The sequence below is a fragment of the Arachis ipaensis genome, chromosome B4 (assembly GCF_059453495.1).
Source record: "Arachis ipaensis isolate K30076 ecotype BB chromosome B4, ASM5945349v1, whole genome shotgun sequence".
Lineage (NCBI taxonomy): Eukaryota > Viridiplantae > Streptophyta > Magnoliopsida > Fabales > Fabaceae > Arachis > Arachis ipaensis.
In genome coordinates, this window is record NC_142439.1 from 125,655,285 (window position 1) to 125,673,032 (window position 17,748).

Below are 17,748 nucleotides of genomic sequence, written 5' to 3' on the forward strand. Positions count from 1 at the left end.
TAAAAAAAATAAAAATATATATTTACATATAAATTCATGGTAAGTTTGGTAACTGTTTTTATATATAAATATTTTTACACAACTAAATAAGCAAATATTAAAGTCCTTGCCACTTTAATAATGGAATTTAGAAAAGCTAAAATTTCCTTTTCAGCCTCCGTCATGGAGAAAAATTGCTAGGTAGTTGATGGATACCGGAATCCAAAAAAATAGGTGTATATATTAAGTGCAACTAAATTTTAGTTAAGAAAACAATCATGCTATTTATATATAAAAAATTAACTATAAATTCAGTTCTCTATATAGAATATATGTTAAAATATAAAATATATATAAAAAATAAGTTAAATATTATATCTATTTATACTATATATATTTATACATAAAAATAATAAAGACTAATCTAATGATTATCTTTTATGTATAAATAATATTTTTAAATTCAAAAATGTTTTTTTTTTTTTTGCTTTTTCGTTTTTTTATGGTTTTTTTTAGGAGTATTCATGAATTGGATTCAATTCGCATATTCGCGGTATTTATCCGAATTCGATATGAAAATTGCGAATATAGATTCGATCCACACACTAATAGAATTAGATTGCAAATTTTATGTATATACCTGCATATCCGATCTGCATATTTGCAGATATGTAAAAATAAATAAATAAATATTCTTTTATATTTTATTTTAATTAATTATAATATATGTTGTATTATTTTATTTTTATTATTTAACAAAAATATGTTTAATGTTATTTTAAGAATAAACATGTTTAAAAAAATAGAAAAAGAAATTTTATTAATTTTTTAATAAAAATAAACTTTTAAAAATATTTTTTATATTTTGCAAATCGGATCAGATTTAAGCTTAAAAACTGCATATATTAGATCTGATCTGATGATTTTAGTGTAAATCAAAAAAAAATTTCAAAGTTAAGAGTGAGACTCGAATTTGAGATTTTTAAGTGAGAATGTGGAGACTATGTCATTTGAGATATAGCTCGTTGGCCTAAAAATATTGAGAATTTAGTGTTATTAATTTTCCCATTTTCATTTACAGTTTTAGGAGAAATGAAAAAGAAACTTGGAAATATGCTACGTACCATTATTAACGTTTTAAATTAGAAATTAATGTTTTAATGCGTAAAAAAGAGTAGTTTAATTTTCATATACTACGTACCATTTTTCAATCATACATGATCATATATAATCATTTTCATTAAGATCAAAAGTTATATAAAAGGTTGATAGTGTAAAATATTAAAATATTATGCAATACTATATATTGTGTAAATTATTCTATAAAAAAAAGAGAGTTTTGCTAGGGAATTAATTTTTTTTTATTAATAATCATCTAACATAGTAACAAATAATGGATAAAAGAAGAGAAAAAGAAAATTTTAAAGAAAAAAAAATAAATGTTGACTGATTGTATGGTTCTGATATTTTTTCGTAAGAGACATATACTATGATTTGACACACAGAGAAAAATATCTAGATATATTTAAAAGATTTAGAATTTGATTTTTGGTAAACTCCAAAAATAAAAGAAATAACATAAAATAAATAAAAAAAGACTTATACAAAAATTAAACAAATTCAAAAAAAACTTTTATTTAAATAAACGTTAAAGATATAATTATTTATGTTATTTTTTTATCAATTTAAATTTTAAAAAAATATATATTACGACAGTTATATATACAAGTTTTAAAGACTAAGCAGTGCTGCAAACTCTCACTTGTGCTATGAAAACTTGTAACCGTCTCAAGTAAGAGCCTGAGCTTCTGCTTCCTCATTTGAATTTTCCTTTTTTGTTTTTATATACATTTTTTTTTTCGCTGAATAAGTTATCATTGATTCAGTTCTTTATGGCTTCATGCTTTGCACCCCTAAAAGAGAAGCGATGAGCACAACCAACATGGGTACGCTATTAAACTTCACAATCATCTTTAAAATGTATATAAATTTCAATAGTTTCTTTGTACATCATAATCATTAACTAACTACTTATAGTATGAGAAATTCCTATATATTAAAGAAAAATTTCAATAATTGAATAGCTTTGAAATTTCCTTTCCACAAGCTTTGGTTTAGCTCTTATTCTATTTTGGTTAATACTATATGTTCCTTCTGCAAATAATACTGCATAGCTTGAGCTTTGGCATTTTTATTTGGTTGATTATATTAATCTTATCATTATTCAAATGTTTTAATATACTATATATTTACATGTTATTCATTTCAACTACAATTCTATTATTCTAGGTACTATGATTCCAAATTGGAGAAGGATATATGGATATGTTTTGGCTCTTTCATTTTGTTATTTAATTTCCACAACAGTGGCACAGAGCACACACCCCTCAGAAGGTGAGTTTGCAGATTTAATTATATATAATTTCAATGCGTTGACTTTGAAAATTTTCTACGTTTGGCTTCTTGCCTCCTTAGATAAAACTATGCTTGCATAACATTGAAATTAGTTTCCTTTATTTTTGGTTAAATTATTCTTCCAGTCTTTATAATTTTATTAAGTTTGTAATTAAATCTCTATAGTTTAAAAATTTTCAATTAAGTCATTATATTGTTTTGAATTTTGTAATTAGGTCCTTATATTAAAAAAAATATTAGACTTATCATAATATTCTAAAAATAGGAAGACGTTCAAGTTTAGAAATTTAGCTAGTAAGTGTGGGTATTTTTAATTTGGGGAGGAATATTCTTTTAACTCTGATATTTTTGGCACGACAAAGACTTAATTATAAAATTTAAAACAGAATAGGAACCTAATTAAAAATTTTTAAACTATAGGAACTTAATTATAAATTTGGTGAAATTATATAAATTGACAAAGTAATTTAATAGCCTCTAATTCAAGTGTCAGCAAAGTGTTTATGGTGATTAGTTAATTTGAGTGTGTTTTCTGAACTGTATATTATGACTTCTCAAATCTCAATTGAGTGAGTTTTCAGTTTATACACAAGAGCGAGATAACTTGTAGGGGAAGCTACTCCAAGGGTAGTTTAGTATTTATACTATTTAGTTACAACAGTCATTCTAGCTGGCAGAAGATAGTTACAACTATTTCAAATATTAACCTTGATCATTGGTATATGTTTGTTCCATTTGCAGTGAATGCATTGTTACAAATCAAGAAAAGTTTGATTGATCCCTTAAACCATTTGTGGAACTGGAACAAAGGTGATCCATGTACATCAAATTGGAATGGTGTCTTGTGTCCTCTAAATGTTGGGGCTGATGGTCATTTCCATGTCAAAGAGCTGTAATGACTCTTTCTTTTTTTTTCTTTTTTTTCTCCATTTTCTAATTTTTATAGATAAACTATGTGTTCTTCTAACTGTACTTCTGTTATGTTAATTTTACTGAAGCTACTTAATGACTATGAATCTCTCTGGAAATTTGACACCCCAACTTGATCAGCTATCTCAACTAGAGATAATGTAAGCAATTTAAACGAGTCGTTTTATTTGTACATATTGTGTATGGGATTTTGTGCCACGAGTTAGCACGGCGTTCTATGTCATATATGTACAAATAACATTTTTTTTATGGTAAAATATATTTTGTCCCTGAAGTTTGTCAAAAGTTTTAAAAATATCCTACTAAGTTTTATTTTGTTTCAATTTTGTTCTAGAAACTTTCGATTTGCATCAAATGGATCCTAGCAGATAATTTTTCAAAAAACTTAGGACTAATTTAGAAACAACTTCACAAGGACAACCTTTAACACTAGTAAGTCAGACGCAAAGTTCTGTTACTGATTCCTAGTTGTCAAGCATGTTGGCTGAATTGGTTATAAATTTCTTGAAAATTTAGTTGTTAGAAGTACATTTGATGTAAATAAAAAATTTTTAGAACAAAATTGAAACAGAATAAAATTTAGAAATATTTTTAAAAGTTTTGACAAATTTCAAGACAAAAAGTATATTTTTATCTAAAAATGTTATCAAAGAGTTTTAGTTAATACTCTAACAGCTCCATGTTTCTTGTTCTCCAAGGAACTTCATGTGGAATAACATAACAGGAAGTATACCCAGGGAGATAGGAAATATCACATCATTGAGACTCTTGTAAGATTGCTAAGGCTACTAAGTCTTTGTTTGAATCATTATTTTTTGTGAGAAGCTGAGATATTTGTGTGCACAGGCTCCTGAATGGAAATGCACTATCAGGTAATTTACCATATGAGCTTGGCAATCTTCAAAATCTAAACAGATTTCAAGTTGATCAAAACCAACTCTCCGGTCCAATACCGCCTTCATTCGCCAACTTGAGCTCTGTCAAGCACATGTTAGTCCATTTCCATACCGCCTTCATTCGCCGACTTGTGCAATTGTTATGCTTTATTTGTTTGTGTTCTTGCAGCCACATGAACAACAACTCATTTAGTGGTCAAATTCCTCCCAAACTTTCAAACCTATCCAACCTTCTTCACTTGTGAGTTTTTAAGTAATTTCTAGTCTATTTTCTGATTTATTCTTGTTTAAAAGTTCTTCTCACTTTCTGTTTGTTGAAATGCCTTTACAGGCTTCTGGATACCAATAATTTATCTGGCTATCTTCCACCAGAATTCTCCATGTTACCCCAGCTGCGGATACTGTATATTCTCCTGTTCCAATATAATTTAGGTTAAGATGTGGAAATCTAGGATTCATTTAGCATTCTCTTCTTGTTTGGTTTATAACAATTGGTCAATTGCATTGTTGGTATTATGCTGAAACAAAAATATCAAACTAACTGCATTGTATGATATGATAATATTGTTATGTAGCCTTTCAAATTTTATTACCACTCTAAGTAGTTCTTTGACTTTCATATGTCCAAAAACTGCATGTATTCTTTTAAGCTAATAAAAACTCCTTTGTTTGTGGAAATTTGATTCTTTAATACCTATGCAGGGCATTGCATATTTATCCTGAAATTTTCGTTGCCCGGTGCGAAGTTACTGCATCCTAACATTATGGCATGCTTCTTGTTTGTTCGTTTCTTGTTGCAGCCAACTTGATAACAATCACTTCACAGGGAGCAGAGTTCCTTCTTCCTATGCAAACTTATCTAGACTAGCAAAATTGTAAGTGCTATTAAGTACAATATAGCTTCTAAATCTTGAAGGCTTGTTTTGTTTTGGAATTAAATGTAGAGACATCAACAAAACAGCAATGAGTTAAAAGTTATTCTATGAGGAAAACATACAGAAAAGAAGAAAGAACATACCGAACGAGTAGAATATGAACTCAATCTAAAACTAGTTTAAGATTTTTTTATAACTTGAATTTATTACCTGAACTGATGTTTTTACATTTTGACATAACAGAAGTCTCAGAAACTGCAGTTTGCTAGGAGAAGTACCTGATCTCAGTTCAATACCACAGCTTTACTATCTGTATGTTTAACTATACCATACGCCTAGTGTCTTTGTTTCGTGTTAGTGTGTGATGATAGTAGGAACTGTTTACTCTTGATGATGTATTTAGTCTGCCTGCTCTTCTATTTCAGAGATCTTAGCTGGAACAATCTTACTGGACCGATACCATCAAAAAAACTTGCTGAAAATATGACTACCATGTATGATCTAGTCTGTTAGTTTAATTTCATTTTGTTAGCAATGATTTCCATTTAGTCATTTCTTGCTGTTGCAGTGATCTTTCTAATAATAATCTGAATGGATCAATTCCTGGATACTTCTCAGAGCTACCTTCTCTTCAAAGACTGTGAGAAAGTTTTCATTATAACATGGCATCTTTGAAATGATTAAATTTAGTGAATTTATTCTTTCAAGTAATTTGATATCTAATTTATTGCCAAATACAGGTCTCTTGAGAACAACAACTTTTCAGGATCAATCTCTGCTAAGATATGGCAGAAGATGACTCTCACTACTAATGCTAAATTAACAATGTAAATACTGAATCAGAAACCTACTAATTTTTCAAACTTGTGTATGTTTATGTGTTCTTCTAATTTATGCAGCGACCTACGAAACAACTCACTTTCAAGAATTTTGGGAGATCCGAGTCCTCCGCCCAACGTCACCTTAAGGTACTCTTTTAGTCTAAATCAACAATACAAGGCTTTTTGTCACCTCTTATGCATTTCATGTTAACTATGAAAATTATATGCGAAAATTGGTTTTGCCTATGTTGTCAGAATAATTTACTTTTCTTGTGTTTTGTTATTTCTTTTTCTTACAAGGCTTGGAGGAAATCCTATATGTAAGAGTTCTCAAACTAGTGGAATATTGGCCAAACAATGTGGATTTGAAGGAGAAGAAGAAGACAATCACTTAACAAATTCAACAACTACATGTCCCCCTCAAGCTTGTTCAGTGAATGATTTCTTTGAATATGTCCCAGATTCACCTATTCCTTGCTTTTGTGCATCACCTCTTAGAATTGGATACCGGCTGAAAAGCCCGAGTTTTTCTTTCTTCCCACCATACAAAGCTTCATTTAGATCATATGTTACCCATGCTTTGAACTTGGACTTCTATCAGCTATCAATAGATTCATATTCTTGGGAAGAAGAAGAAACTCGTCTTAGGATGTATTTGAAACTCTTTCCTGAGGCTAGTTATTCACACAATGAGTTCAATTCATCCGAGGTCTATCGAATGCGAAGCATATTCTCGTCGTGGAATTTTGGTGGAAGTGATTTTTATGGGCCATATGAACTTTTGAATTTCACCCTTGAAGGACCTTATGCATATTGTAAGTTTTTCTTTTTCTGTCTAGCTTCCAATTTTGCAATGTTTAGTTTTTATGTTGAATTCACATCTTATACTTTTGTTCTAGTACCATGCCACCACTTGTAGGGTCATAAAAACTCTAATAGGATTCACATTTGCTTCTCTTTGAAGTAAGTGGAGATTTTTGCAAAACAAAAGCAGAGAATCTTGTCTACATAATATGACAGCAGAAAATTCTTGTCCAAATTTCCTGTTTTAATTTTATTGTTTGATCCTTATTTTGTGCTTGTTTCCATAGTAATTACAAAATCAGAAAAGAGCAAAAGTAGTAGATTGGAAATCATTTTTGCTGTAGTAGCAGCTGTGGCAGTTGTTATAGCAATCTCAGCAATAGTCACTCTCATTATTGTAAGAAGAGATATCAAAAACCAGGACAGATTTTCGAGAAGACGTCGCTGTGAGTTATTACTATACATAAGGCCTTTTGAGATGTCTTCTAAAAGTGTACTTTTCGGTTTATAGTTAACAGTTGTGATCGAAATGCTTATTCGTTTTGCAGCCTCTAGTATTCCTATCAAAATAGATGGTGTAAAAGAATTCACTTTCAAAGAAATGGTTCTTGCCACTGATAGTTTTAGCAGTTCGAATCAAGTCGGCCGAGGAGGTTATGGAACCGTTTATAAAGGCACTCTACCTGATGAAACAATTGTTGCCATAAAGAGAGCACAAGAAGATTCCCTACAAGGAACAAGGGAATTCTTGAATGAGATTGAACTACTATCGAGGTTACATCATCGAAATCTAGTCTCCTTGATTGGATATTGTGATCAAGAAGGGGAGCAGGTATTTTGTTATAGTATGTCTATGTGATCAAAATGAAGAATTTAATGGTCCTACTGCTTGGTGTAGTCAAGAAATCTTCTGAAGTTAGAAATCATACTCATAATCTTATATAAGATTCTGTCATAACTTTTACATTTAGAGTTCCATGATATCAATTTGAGCTTGTTTTATTCACAATAAATATTTCTTCTGACTCAGATGCTTGTTTATGAATTTATGCCTAATGGCACCTTACGCGATTGGCTTTCAGGTATGAGAATTTAGTTTCTTTGAAATTTATTAGAACTAGTCTAAAAGTCAAGTACAATACAGATATCTGCTATTACCTAATTTATTTGCATTGTGAGTTCATAAGGATTAAATTTGTATGAAACTTCTATAAATTTGTTTGAAGAATCTCTCTTTCACTCCTAAAATGAGATATTGTCTTGAGTGGAAGTTTTAAAAGTCAAATCAGAAAGGAAATGCATCTGATAATCAAATTAGTAAAAGGCAAGAAAAAGGATTAAGAACAACATAGGGAAAAGAGAGTTAAATGTGAGAAATATAAGATAAGGACTTGAATACTACATTTGAATGAAATATTTATTAACAAGCATGATTAAAGGGCTAACTTTATGGATATTATAATGTGGCAGGCACAAAGGGAAACTTAACATTTGGTATGAGATTGCGCATCGCGATTGGTTCGGCCAAAGGAATACTATATCTGCATACTGAGGCGAATCCTCCGATATTCCATCGAGATATCAAAGCATCAAACATACTCCTAGACTCCAAGATGATTGTTAAAGTAGCAGATTTTGGACTGTCGCGGCTTGCACCACAACTAGATGAAGGGAATGAACCTAAATATGTGTCAACAGTTGTGAAGGGAACACCAGTAAGACTATCATTAAACTATGCAACTCATATCATTTATGCAATCATTGGCAATGCAATTAAGAAATTCCTATGCAGGCTTTTTAAGACTAATTGTTTAGAACATTCCTTAAGTTGTTAGTTTTGTTGCAGGGTTATCTGGATCCAGAGTACTTGTTAACTCATAAATTGACAGATAAGAGCGATGTCTATAGTCTTGGAGTTGTGTTTATGGAGCTTTTGACTGGCATGCAGCCAATATCACATGGGAAAAACATTGTTCGCGAGGTACTTGTTTATACGAAGATGATAAGTGAGAACTGTTAGATGATTTGAGATGTTGGAAAGACATCTTCATTGAGTTATTGAACCAAGAAAATGCAAATCAATAAGCTCTTTCCATGACACAAAGATTGTTTCATTGCTTCAGGTGAATATGGCTTATAATTCAGGCATGATATTTTCCATCATAGACAGTAAGATGGGTTCCTACCCCTCAGATTGTGTTGAGAGATTCTCAACTCTGGCCATAAATTGTTGCCATGATGTTACTCAGAAGAGACCAGCAATGCTTGATGTGGTGAGGGAGCTCGAAAACATCGCCGCAATGCTGCCGGGAACAGAAACTTCTTTCTCAAATATCATTTCCCATAATGACAGTTCAGTGCAATCATCATCATCATCATCATTCATGCCAAGTAAGGACCATCAAGGATCTTCATCTGCTTCAGAAATTTGCCTTGTTAGTGGTCCCATTTCAACAATACTTCCACGTTGATGCCAAACAAGTGATAGAAATCATTTTCTCGCAACTAAATAGGACCATTTGTGAATTTATCATTTCCATTATGTAAATTTGACAATACCAGAATATTTTAATGTAAAAGTACACTTTTGTTAATATACAAAAAATCGGCTACTAAAAATGTATAAAACAATACATGTATATCTGATTTTTTTGCATAATATTTCTGTAATTCTTATCGGTCCCCACAGTAGATAAACATGGAACTGGTTACTCATTCTAATTAACTGCTAACTATAGCTTAATTTTACTTAGCATAGTGACTAGTTGAGATGTTAGAATGGTGTTTTGAGTTATTGTTGTAATGCTTTTTAGAAGTGTAAAATAATAAATAAATTCTTAAAAATTTACATTTTGGATCGAATAATTATTAAAAGAAAACAAGTATTAATAAAGTCTTTTAAGATAGTAAATCAAAATATATTATTTTTAAATTAATCTTTATGATTAGAATAAAAGGTCTTAATATAATTTAAACTAATTTATTTATGTTTGTTATTATGGAGGATTTTATTGATATTTTTTTTTGGATTAATTTATCTGAAACGTAAATCCTCATAAGTTTATTTGTCACTTTTCTTTTTTTAAAATAGATTTAATTATTTTATTAGTCTTTATAATTTTATTAAATTTTTAATTAAGTCTTTATATTTTTTATTTTTAATTGGTCCCTACACTGATTTTAATGTTATAATTAAGTCCTTTTTATATTAAAAACGTTAAAATTAATAAAATATTTTTTTTTAAAATATATGCGATGAAAAATTGATTTTTAATTATGAATATTTTTAATTTATAAAAAATATTCAGTTAATTCTAATATTTTTTATATTAAAAAATTTAATTATAAAATTAAAAATAATATAAAAATTCAACTAAAAAATATATAAAAATTTAATTAAAATTTTAATAACGATAAAAACTAATAAAATAATTAAACCTTTAAAATATTATGCGAATAGTATCTATTAGGATTAACACTATAACAAGTGAATACATATCCTTTTGCAACCTCAAACATCTATTAATATATAATGGTTAACTAGCCAAACAATAAATTCTCACACTATTTAGCACTGTTAAATGATATCAGAAAAAGTGACAAGTGTCCTAGATAATTTTGTTTTTTTCCTCCTCATAATAGGAGATATTGGTAGCATTTGATTGGCTGTTAATACCATCACACAGATTGTCTTTCGTTGATCAGCCAAATGCTTTGATTTCAAATACTAAGCAACACTCGTTAGCAGGAATTTTTCCCAAAAAAAATTTCGAATGAGTTTTAAACTTTTAGTCTTCTTCAAATGAAATTTCGAATTTATCATTTCTCTCTCTCCCTCTCTCTTTCCTCAATTTGTTTCTCTCTCAATTCAATCTCATACACATGATTGGTCGGTGAGAAATCGGTGCCAGAGATGGTGATGCGAAGCGCGACAGCGATGCGCACAAAATATGTTGCAGGGACAACCCAACCCCCACTGTTCTGAATCGGATAGCTTTGCTCAGGAAAGACCAAGTCGTGCAGCGGCTCACTCCACCCTCAAATGACTTAAAGTTTCTCTGCTTAATGTTTTCCACTAATCTTTTTATGTTTCTGGTGTGTAGGTATGGCGAGTTAAAAATTTTGGATGTGGGGTGTAATCTATAATGTAAGTTATCAAAAACACAGCTACTAATGCTACCAATTTAGATTCTTCATCGCACCCCCTTCAAGCAACTTCCTTTCTGTTGCTGCGCGTAACTACTCTCCCTCTAACTCTCCCAAAGCTTTCTCCTTTTATGTTATTTATATCTTCACCTTATACTTTTTTAACAATTCAGGCTTACATTTACTCCGCTTGAATATCCGGTGTGCACAACTGATGGGAGTATTTTCGATGTTAATGTCAGTTACTGTAAGCCATCACAAGTGTTCTTTTTTTTAATCGAAAGTTAATGGGTTGTTATATGATAAATTGGGTTTGCAAATTGGGTGCAGGAACATAATCCCGTATAATAAATATGGGTAACACCCCATCACTGGAGCTCCCCTCAAGTATCATTCCACTAACTTTCAACAAGAATTCTGAAGGTTTGTCTTTGGAAGGTTTTTGTCGTCGCACACTCTCTCTCACTTTCACTGCATTAAAGCACGTTGAGTTGCACCGGGAATAAAAAATGGTTTCACCCCAACTTTATAGTGTGTGTTTGGATTGTGGTTGGTCAAACTAGAGTTTGAATAAAAGTGATTTTATAGAATTGATTTTGGATAGAAGTAAGTTTGTGTCAACATGATTTATGTTTGGCAATTTTTTACCAAAATTGATTTTGATAAAATAAATATTGTTTGGATAATATTAGTTAAAATCACTTTTAGATAGATAATTACTTAAAAGGACATGACATTAAATTATAATATTTTTTTTTATACATGTTTAATTTTTTTTATACTTTTTTCTTATATGTTTTTTATATAGTATATTTTTAATACTCTTAGTACTCTTTTTTAGTACATTATAATTTTTAACTATTATTATTATTTATGATTAATTTTTTTATTTAATTTATTTTACTTAATAGGATCAATAAATTCTATTATAAAAAGATAATAATAAATATAATACACAAAAATTATAACTATAAAAATATATAATGTCAAATAAAAAATTAATAAAAAATATAAATAATAAATAATAAAAAAAGAGTTCAAAATGAGAGAAATAATAAGAATTCTATAAATAATGCAATAACATGTATAAAGGATAAAGTTGGTAAAATAAAAATAAATATTGAAGGTATTGGCTAAAAGCACGTTAGTGCAACGGAGAAGCTAGAAATTGTTGCTTCTTGTAAACGTGATTTTATGAACAAAATCACTTCTGCGTTTGTAGAGAAGAAATTTAGCCAAACAAAAAAGTGAAGCTTTCAAGAAGCTCTAACGTGCTTTTTACCATTCATGTTATGTACAAAAACTATACCTAATATATCTTAATTAAAAATAATTATTGAAATTATTGTAACAGTGGAATTTCAGGCATATGTAAACAATTTTTAGAAATTTATTTTGTCAAAATAATAATATATTAAATTATTCATAGCAAATTATATTGTATTAAACTGAATACTTAATAAGTTACTGTATTAAACTGAATATTGTTATAAATTATTAAAAATAAGTAAAAGATTAAGTTTTAATTTGTCATGTCAGAAGAAGAAAAAAAAAAAAGTAATTTTTAGAAAAGAGGAAGTAAAGATCTTTTTCTTATCTCCTAAACAAAAAGAGTCATCATTACTATTGTCTGCATGCTTAGTGATGGATGTGATTGTATTAATTTAGTAAGTATTAAAGAATCCTCATTGAGCACCGATTACATTTAGGGTTTAGGATTTAGGGTTTAGTAGAGCGATAGAGCCGGAGGGACATTCATTAAGGTTTAAGAACAAAAAGTATCAATTTTTTTATAGAAAATAAAATTTTAAAGTTCCTAATGACGTTAAGCGCATCAAGAGAATTTATTTTATTTTTTGGAAAAACTACCATTTGTACCAATGAATTTTGCGAATGCTGACAAAAGTACCTATCAAACAAGAAAACTAATGTTGTACTCATGAAAGATGGATTCCGTGTGACAATAGTACCCAAACCGTAATTTTTCGTTGATTTTTTAATAAAATTTCTAAATTACCCCTTCTATCTTCTTCTCGAAATTCCAAATTTCACAATCCTCATCCTCCGTCTTCCTCCTCTGCTGCTGCCAGCCACTAGACATGATCTCTTTGGCGCTTGAGAACATCAGCAGCAAGAAGCTGTTGTTGTTGGATAGAGGCGAGTTGCTGCTGCCTCTCGCGGCACTTGAAAGTGGGAACCGAAGTGCTCTTGACATGGGTTTGGCAATCGAAGCCACGACTCTTGCAGCATGTCCTGCACCGCATGTGAGGGCAATCCTTTTTCACCTGGTTCCCACAGTCCTGGCAGCTAATCTTACCTGCTCCACTTTCTGCTCCACTTCCTGCTCCGCTCCCCACGGCCGACGCCGTCACCAGGAAGGCCGATCTCGAGGGTGACTGATCGTCGGACACGGTGGTTGGACCCACTCCTAGAGCAGTCGCGGAACTGTAAAAATTTTGGTGGAAGAGAGGCCTTGTTTGAGGTATGAGATTGTGTTCCGGTTGGTGATGATGATGATGATGGTTCCACAGCTCCAAGCCACCTCGGTACGAGGAAACGTCTTCATTCTTGTACCAGTAAAAGGTGTCGGAGGGAGAAAACGTCTTCATGCCTAGTGGCTGGCAGCAGCAAAGGAGGAAGACGAAAGATGAGAGTTGTGAAATTTGGAATTTGGGAAAGAAGATAGAAGGGGTAATTTGGGAATTTTATTAAAAAGTCAACGAAAAATCACGGTTTGGGTACTATTGTCACACGGAACCCATCTTTTATGGGTACAACGTTAATTTTCTTGTTTGATGGGTACTTTTGTCAGCGTTCTCAAAATTCATGGATACAAATAGTAGTTTTTTTTTTTTTTTAATTTTAGTATCCTTAACAAGTATCTATAGGACCACATTTATCAAAATTGAATTGGTAATTAAACTAGTTATTATTTAATCATTGGTTTAACCACTAGAGATTGAGCCAACTGAACTTATGAAAATTGTAATATGAATTCGATACTAAATAATAAAAATAATGAAATCTAAATTATAGCTTACAATTTAAAATATGGCATAAATACATCTATATTAATTTAATATCAATTTTTATATAATATAAATAGATTTTATACCATATTATTAGTAGATATATTTTACATTACCTTTAATACAATGAAATATATATACCAAATATTTTAGTTTTACTTATTTTTATTAGCTTATATATTTATTTATTTATTTAAATGATGAATGTTTATTTCTCATTTTTTTAATGATACTTATTTTTGTATAATCTTTTATAAATTATACATATTTATTTTATAATTGATATTTATCTTCAGTATAAATATAAGCATGCACTAAATATGTCATTTTCCCATAGAATTAGAAAAGCTATGTTTAGTGCAAAGTAATTCACTAATAATTATAGTTTAGGCGTTTACTATCACCAACCATGTTAAGATACAACTAGCTTTGAGGATTATTTATACATTTCTTATTGGCAAAGCATCAAATTTAGTTCAGGGAATATTCTAACAGGATTTTTTTTAAATAAATAAAATAAACAATTTATAACGTTTTTACTAAAATGCATTTGACTCTTATTTGGTTAGTATAAATGAGATAAGGCATTGGATGATGTGGCTATCACATTTATATACTAACGCTTTTATCTTGTTTACCCGAGATATTTGTAGTCTTATTTTTTTTTACACTGTAAATATAATATCGTAATTATTTATGTATCTCGTTTATCGTGTAAATAAAATAATATTATATGTATCTTATTTATACTGTAAATAAAATATATATGTCTTTTTATACTGTAAATAAGATAAAATATTTAATATATTATGATAAAAACGCTATAAATTATTTGTTTTAGTAAAATAAAATTTGTTTTTTTATTTTAAAAAAAATCCTATTCCAACATGGATAAGGAGAGTAGAAAAATAACATATTCACATTTAATAATTTTGGACTTTTTAATTACCAAACATAATGAGGAGAAAAGAGGTAGAGAAAAAGAATAAGAAATGTATTATGGCTGTATTAATAGCTAGATTTGACCTGTTGACTATTAGTTTGGTACATATTTAGTAGTACAATTATGAGAGTATTTTATTTGACAAATGGTAGTGCGAAATTGATTAGGATTATTGGCAGAATTAGAACTAGAAGTAACATCACATGTTGATGTTATTTATTAGTTATTATTTTAAGTGGAACATGGCTTATCATTTCTGGCTTAATATTTATTTTTTTCATTACACACAACATAATGGGTGCCACATTACACATTACGTACAAATTAACTATTCAACCGTCATTAGATATCTAAATTAGCCACTATCTATATAAATATTTATATATCAATCATGATAAGTGTATAAAAATTACTAGACATTTTAATTTACACATTATTCCATATATATATATATATATATATATATATATATATATATATATATATAAATTGGTACACTACACAAAGAAACTAATCTCCTAATTATCTTATCATACATACTAATTTGCACAACATATAATGTCATATTTATTTTATAATTTCTCATAGTTACATATATTTAAATTTTTTGTTTTTTAAATCATATAATAATATTCATTATTTAAATATATTTTGATTAACCTATTATATTTATATAATAATATTTACATTTTTAAAAAATTAAATTTAATAATATTTTATTTTTTGCATAAATAATATAAAGAATGATATAAATGATGTTCTTTTTAGTAATTTTATATTTTAACGTGATTTTAGTTAATATAATCTAAACATGATTCGTCAATGAGTTATAGTTCAAATGACATAATTTTTCTATACTCATTTAGAGGTTGCGGATTCAAATTTCTCTATCTTTAGTAAAAAAAAATCTAAACATGAATCATTTTCTCGAAATCACATTTGACAAAAAAATATTCAAACTCAAATTACATTGACACCAATCTAATTTTCATCAAAATTAATTTTGTAAAAATACGTTTATATTGATATCTGTTTGCAAACATTAATCTAAATACACACTTAGTTTTTTTTTTTTTTTTTACCAAAGATAAGAAACTCGAACTCGCAATCTCTTAGTATGGAGAGACTATGCCAGTTGAGCTATTACTCATTGGCCCAAATACACACTTAGTTGTTTTATGCTTTTGTTAAAATTTTATCATTAATTGAATCCACAACATGTTGCATAGGGAATTTTAGTTAAAAATTTATTATTAACTAATAAATTACTACATGTATCAAGCAAAAGTAGAAGAGAAAATATAGAGAATAACGTTTTTTTTAAGGTGAATGCTACCCAACCCTCCTCTAAAATAACATGTAAGTTACCTTTCATTATGTGTCACATTGTAATTGGTTCTTATCTTAACCATAGTTGGGGCGCCAACGTTATCGCCATCTACTGCCCTCCCACACAACCTCTCTTCCCAGTATAGCCAGCGCCTCTTTTTGCCATGGATCACTTCTTACCCACATAATTAATGGTTAATTTGGTTATTAAATTTTTTTATTAAAAAAATATATCTTTATTTAATTACGTGATGGAACATATATTTATATGTAAAATATAATTAAATAATAAAGTACGAATAAATTAAAAATTAAAAGAATAAAAATACTATAAAAAATACTTGTAAAAAAGTTAGATTTTATCATTTTAAACTTGTGTTATTAATTTTAACAATTTATTTTTTTTAAAAATAATTTATGTACGATAAAAAATATGTTTTTTCTGATTTTAATTATACTTTTAAGTACTCTAAATAGAGTTATTATATTATATTTTACATATAAATATATGTTCTATCGTGTAATTAAATAAAGATTTGTTTTAATAAAAAAATTTAATAACCAAACTAAACATTACTTAGGTATGTATTTCATATTTATCTCTTAAATATTTATATAATTTATTTTTTAAATTGTTATATTGGTCTCTTCTCTAATATAATACAAAAAATAAAATTTCATAAAAATAATTTGTTTAATTATTAATTAAATAATAAAGTACTAATAAATTAAAAAATAAAAAAATAAAAATACTATAAAAAATACGGTAAAAAAAGTTGAATTTTATCATTTTAAATTTCTGTTATTAATTTTAATAATATATTTATTTTTTAAATAATATATGTATGATAAAAAAATATGTTTATTTGTTTGGAGTATAAATTTTATTATTATATTTGTATGTTCATAATTTTAATTATACTTTTAAATACTTTGAATAGATTTATTTTATTATATTATATTTTACATATAAATATATGTTCCATCACGTAATTAAATAAAGATATATTTTTTTAATAAAAAAATTTAATAACCAAATTAACCATTAATTATGTGGGTAAGAAGTGATCCATGACAAAAAGAGATGCTGGCTATACTGGGAAGAGAGGTTGTGTGGGAGGGCAGTAGATGGCGATGACGTTGGCGCCCCAACTATGGTTAAGATAAGGACCAATTACAATGTAACACATAATGAAGGGTAACTTACATGTTATTTTGGAGGGGTTGGATAGCATTCACCTTTTTTTAATAACATAAATAATAGGTTAAAAAAAAGTTAATTTTAATTTTAAAATTCAAATTTTGAATTAATTAAGTTTATTCATATTTAGTTGATCTAAAATATAGTCCATTGTTCATATTATTTACAATTTTTATTGTCTATCTAACAAAATTAAAATTGGAATTCTCAAGCTAAAAAGTCAATCGAATTTATTATTTTTTATTAGTAATTAATCAATAATATTTAAAAATATAGCGTAAAATATATTAAATTAAAAAATTAAATTTATGACTAAAATATAGAAAAAAGCAATAAATTTTATTGGTTTTAATTTTGTTTTCATTCTCACTATTTATTTA

General features: G+C 28.3%; 1 protein-coding gene, 1 long non-coding RNA gene and 1 pseudogene across 6 annotated transcripts; 2 read left to right on the top strand and 1 right to left on the bottom strand.

Annotated features, from left to right (window-relative positions):
• Positions 1-1,694: 1,694 nt before the first annotated feature.
• LOC107639735 (putative LRR receptor-like serine/threonine-protein kinase At1g06840) lies at positions 1,695-9,340 on the top strand. 4 transcript variants are annotated; one of them, XM_021121621.2, is made up of 22 exons: positions 1,695-1,771; positions 1,866-1,925; positions 2,269-2,373; positions 3,136-3,286; positions 3,393-3,464; positions 4,023-4,094; positions 4,171-4,314; positions 4,390-4,461; positions 4,552-4,623; positions 5,021-5,095; positions 5,339-5,407; positions 5,521-5,589; positions 5,664-5,735; positions 5,836-5,922; positions 5,995-6,063; positions 6,217-6,731; positions 7,008-7,166; positions 7,269-7,552; positions 7,751-7,802; positions 8,191-8,435; positions 8,567-8,701; positions 8,844-9,340. In XM_021121621.2, the coding sequence occupies exons 2-22, from the start codon at positions 1,880-1,882 to the stop codon at positions 9,189-9,191; spliced, it is 2,913 nt and encodes a 970-aa protein (XP_020977280.1). In that variant the 5' UTR covers positions 1,695-1,771; positions 1,866-1,879; the 3' UTR covers positions 9,192-9,340. The 4 variants fall into 4 exon arrangements, with proteins under 4 accessions (XP_020977280.1, XP_088340007.1, XP_088340009.1 ...); XM_088483881.1 differs by having other exon boundaries at positions 4,171-4,461; XM_088483883.1 differs by lacking the exon at positions 3,393-3,464.
• Positions 9,341-10,421: 1,081 nt separating this feature from the next.
• On the top strand, positions 10,422-11,507 carry LOC107636968 (uncharacterized). 2 transcript variants are annotated; one of them, XR_015880843.1, is made up of 3 exons: positions 10,422-10,955; positions 11,040-11,103; positions 11,197-11,507. It is a non-coding gene; the product is annotated as an uncharacterized LOC107636968 (long non-coding RNA). The 2 variants fall into 2 exon arrangements; XR_015880842.1 differs by having other exon boundaries at positions 10,422-10,867.
• A 1,452-nt stretch (positions 11,508-12,959) lies between these two features.
• LOC107636969 (protein SHORT INTERNODES pseudogene) lies at positions 12,960-13,475 on the bottom strand (annotated as a pseudogene).
• Positions 13,476-17,748: the final 4,273 nt, after the last annotated feature.

What these genes read in the sequence shown, in the direction of transcription:
- LOC107639735 (XM_088483881.1), top strand. Translation starts at nt 1,880, where the DNA reads ATGCTTTGCACCCCTAAAAGAGAAGCGATGAGCACAACCAACATGG. An exon ending in GAGCACACACCCCTCAGAAG is followed by an intron (nt 2,374 to 3,135) that starts GTGAGTTTGCAG and finishes TTCCATTTGCAG; the next exon opens with TGAATGCATTGTTACAAATC. An exon ending in TGAAGGACCTTATGCATATT is followed by an intron (nt 6,732 to 7,007) that starts GTAAGTTTTTCT and finishes TTGTTTCCATAG; the next exon opens with TAATTACAAAATCAGAAAAG.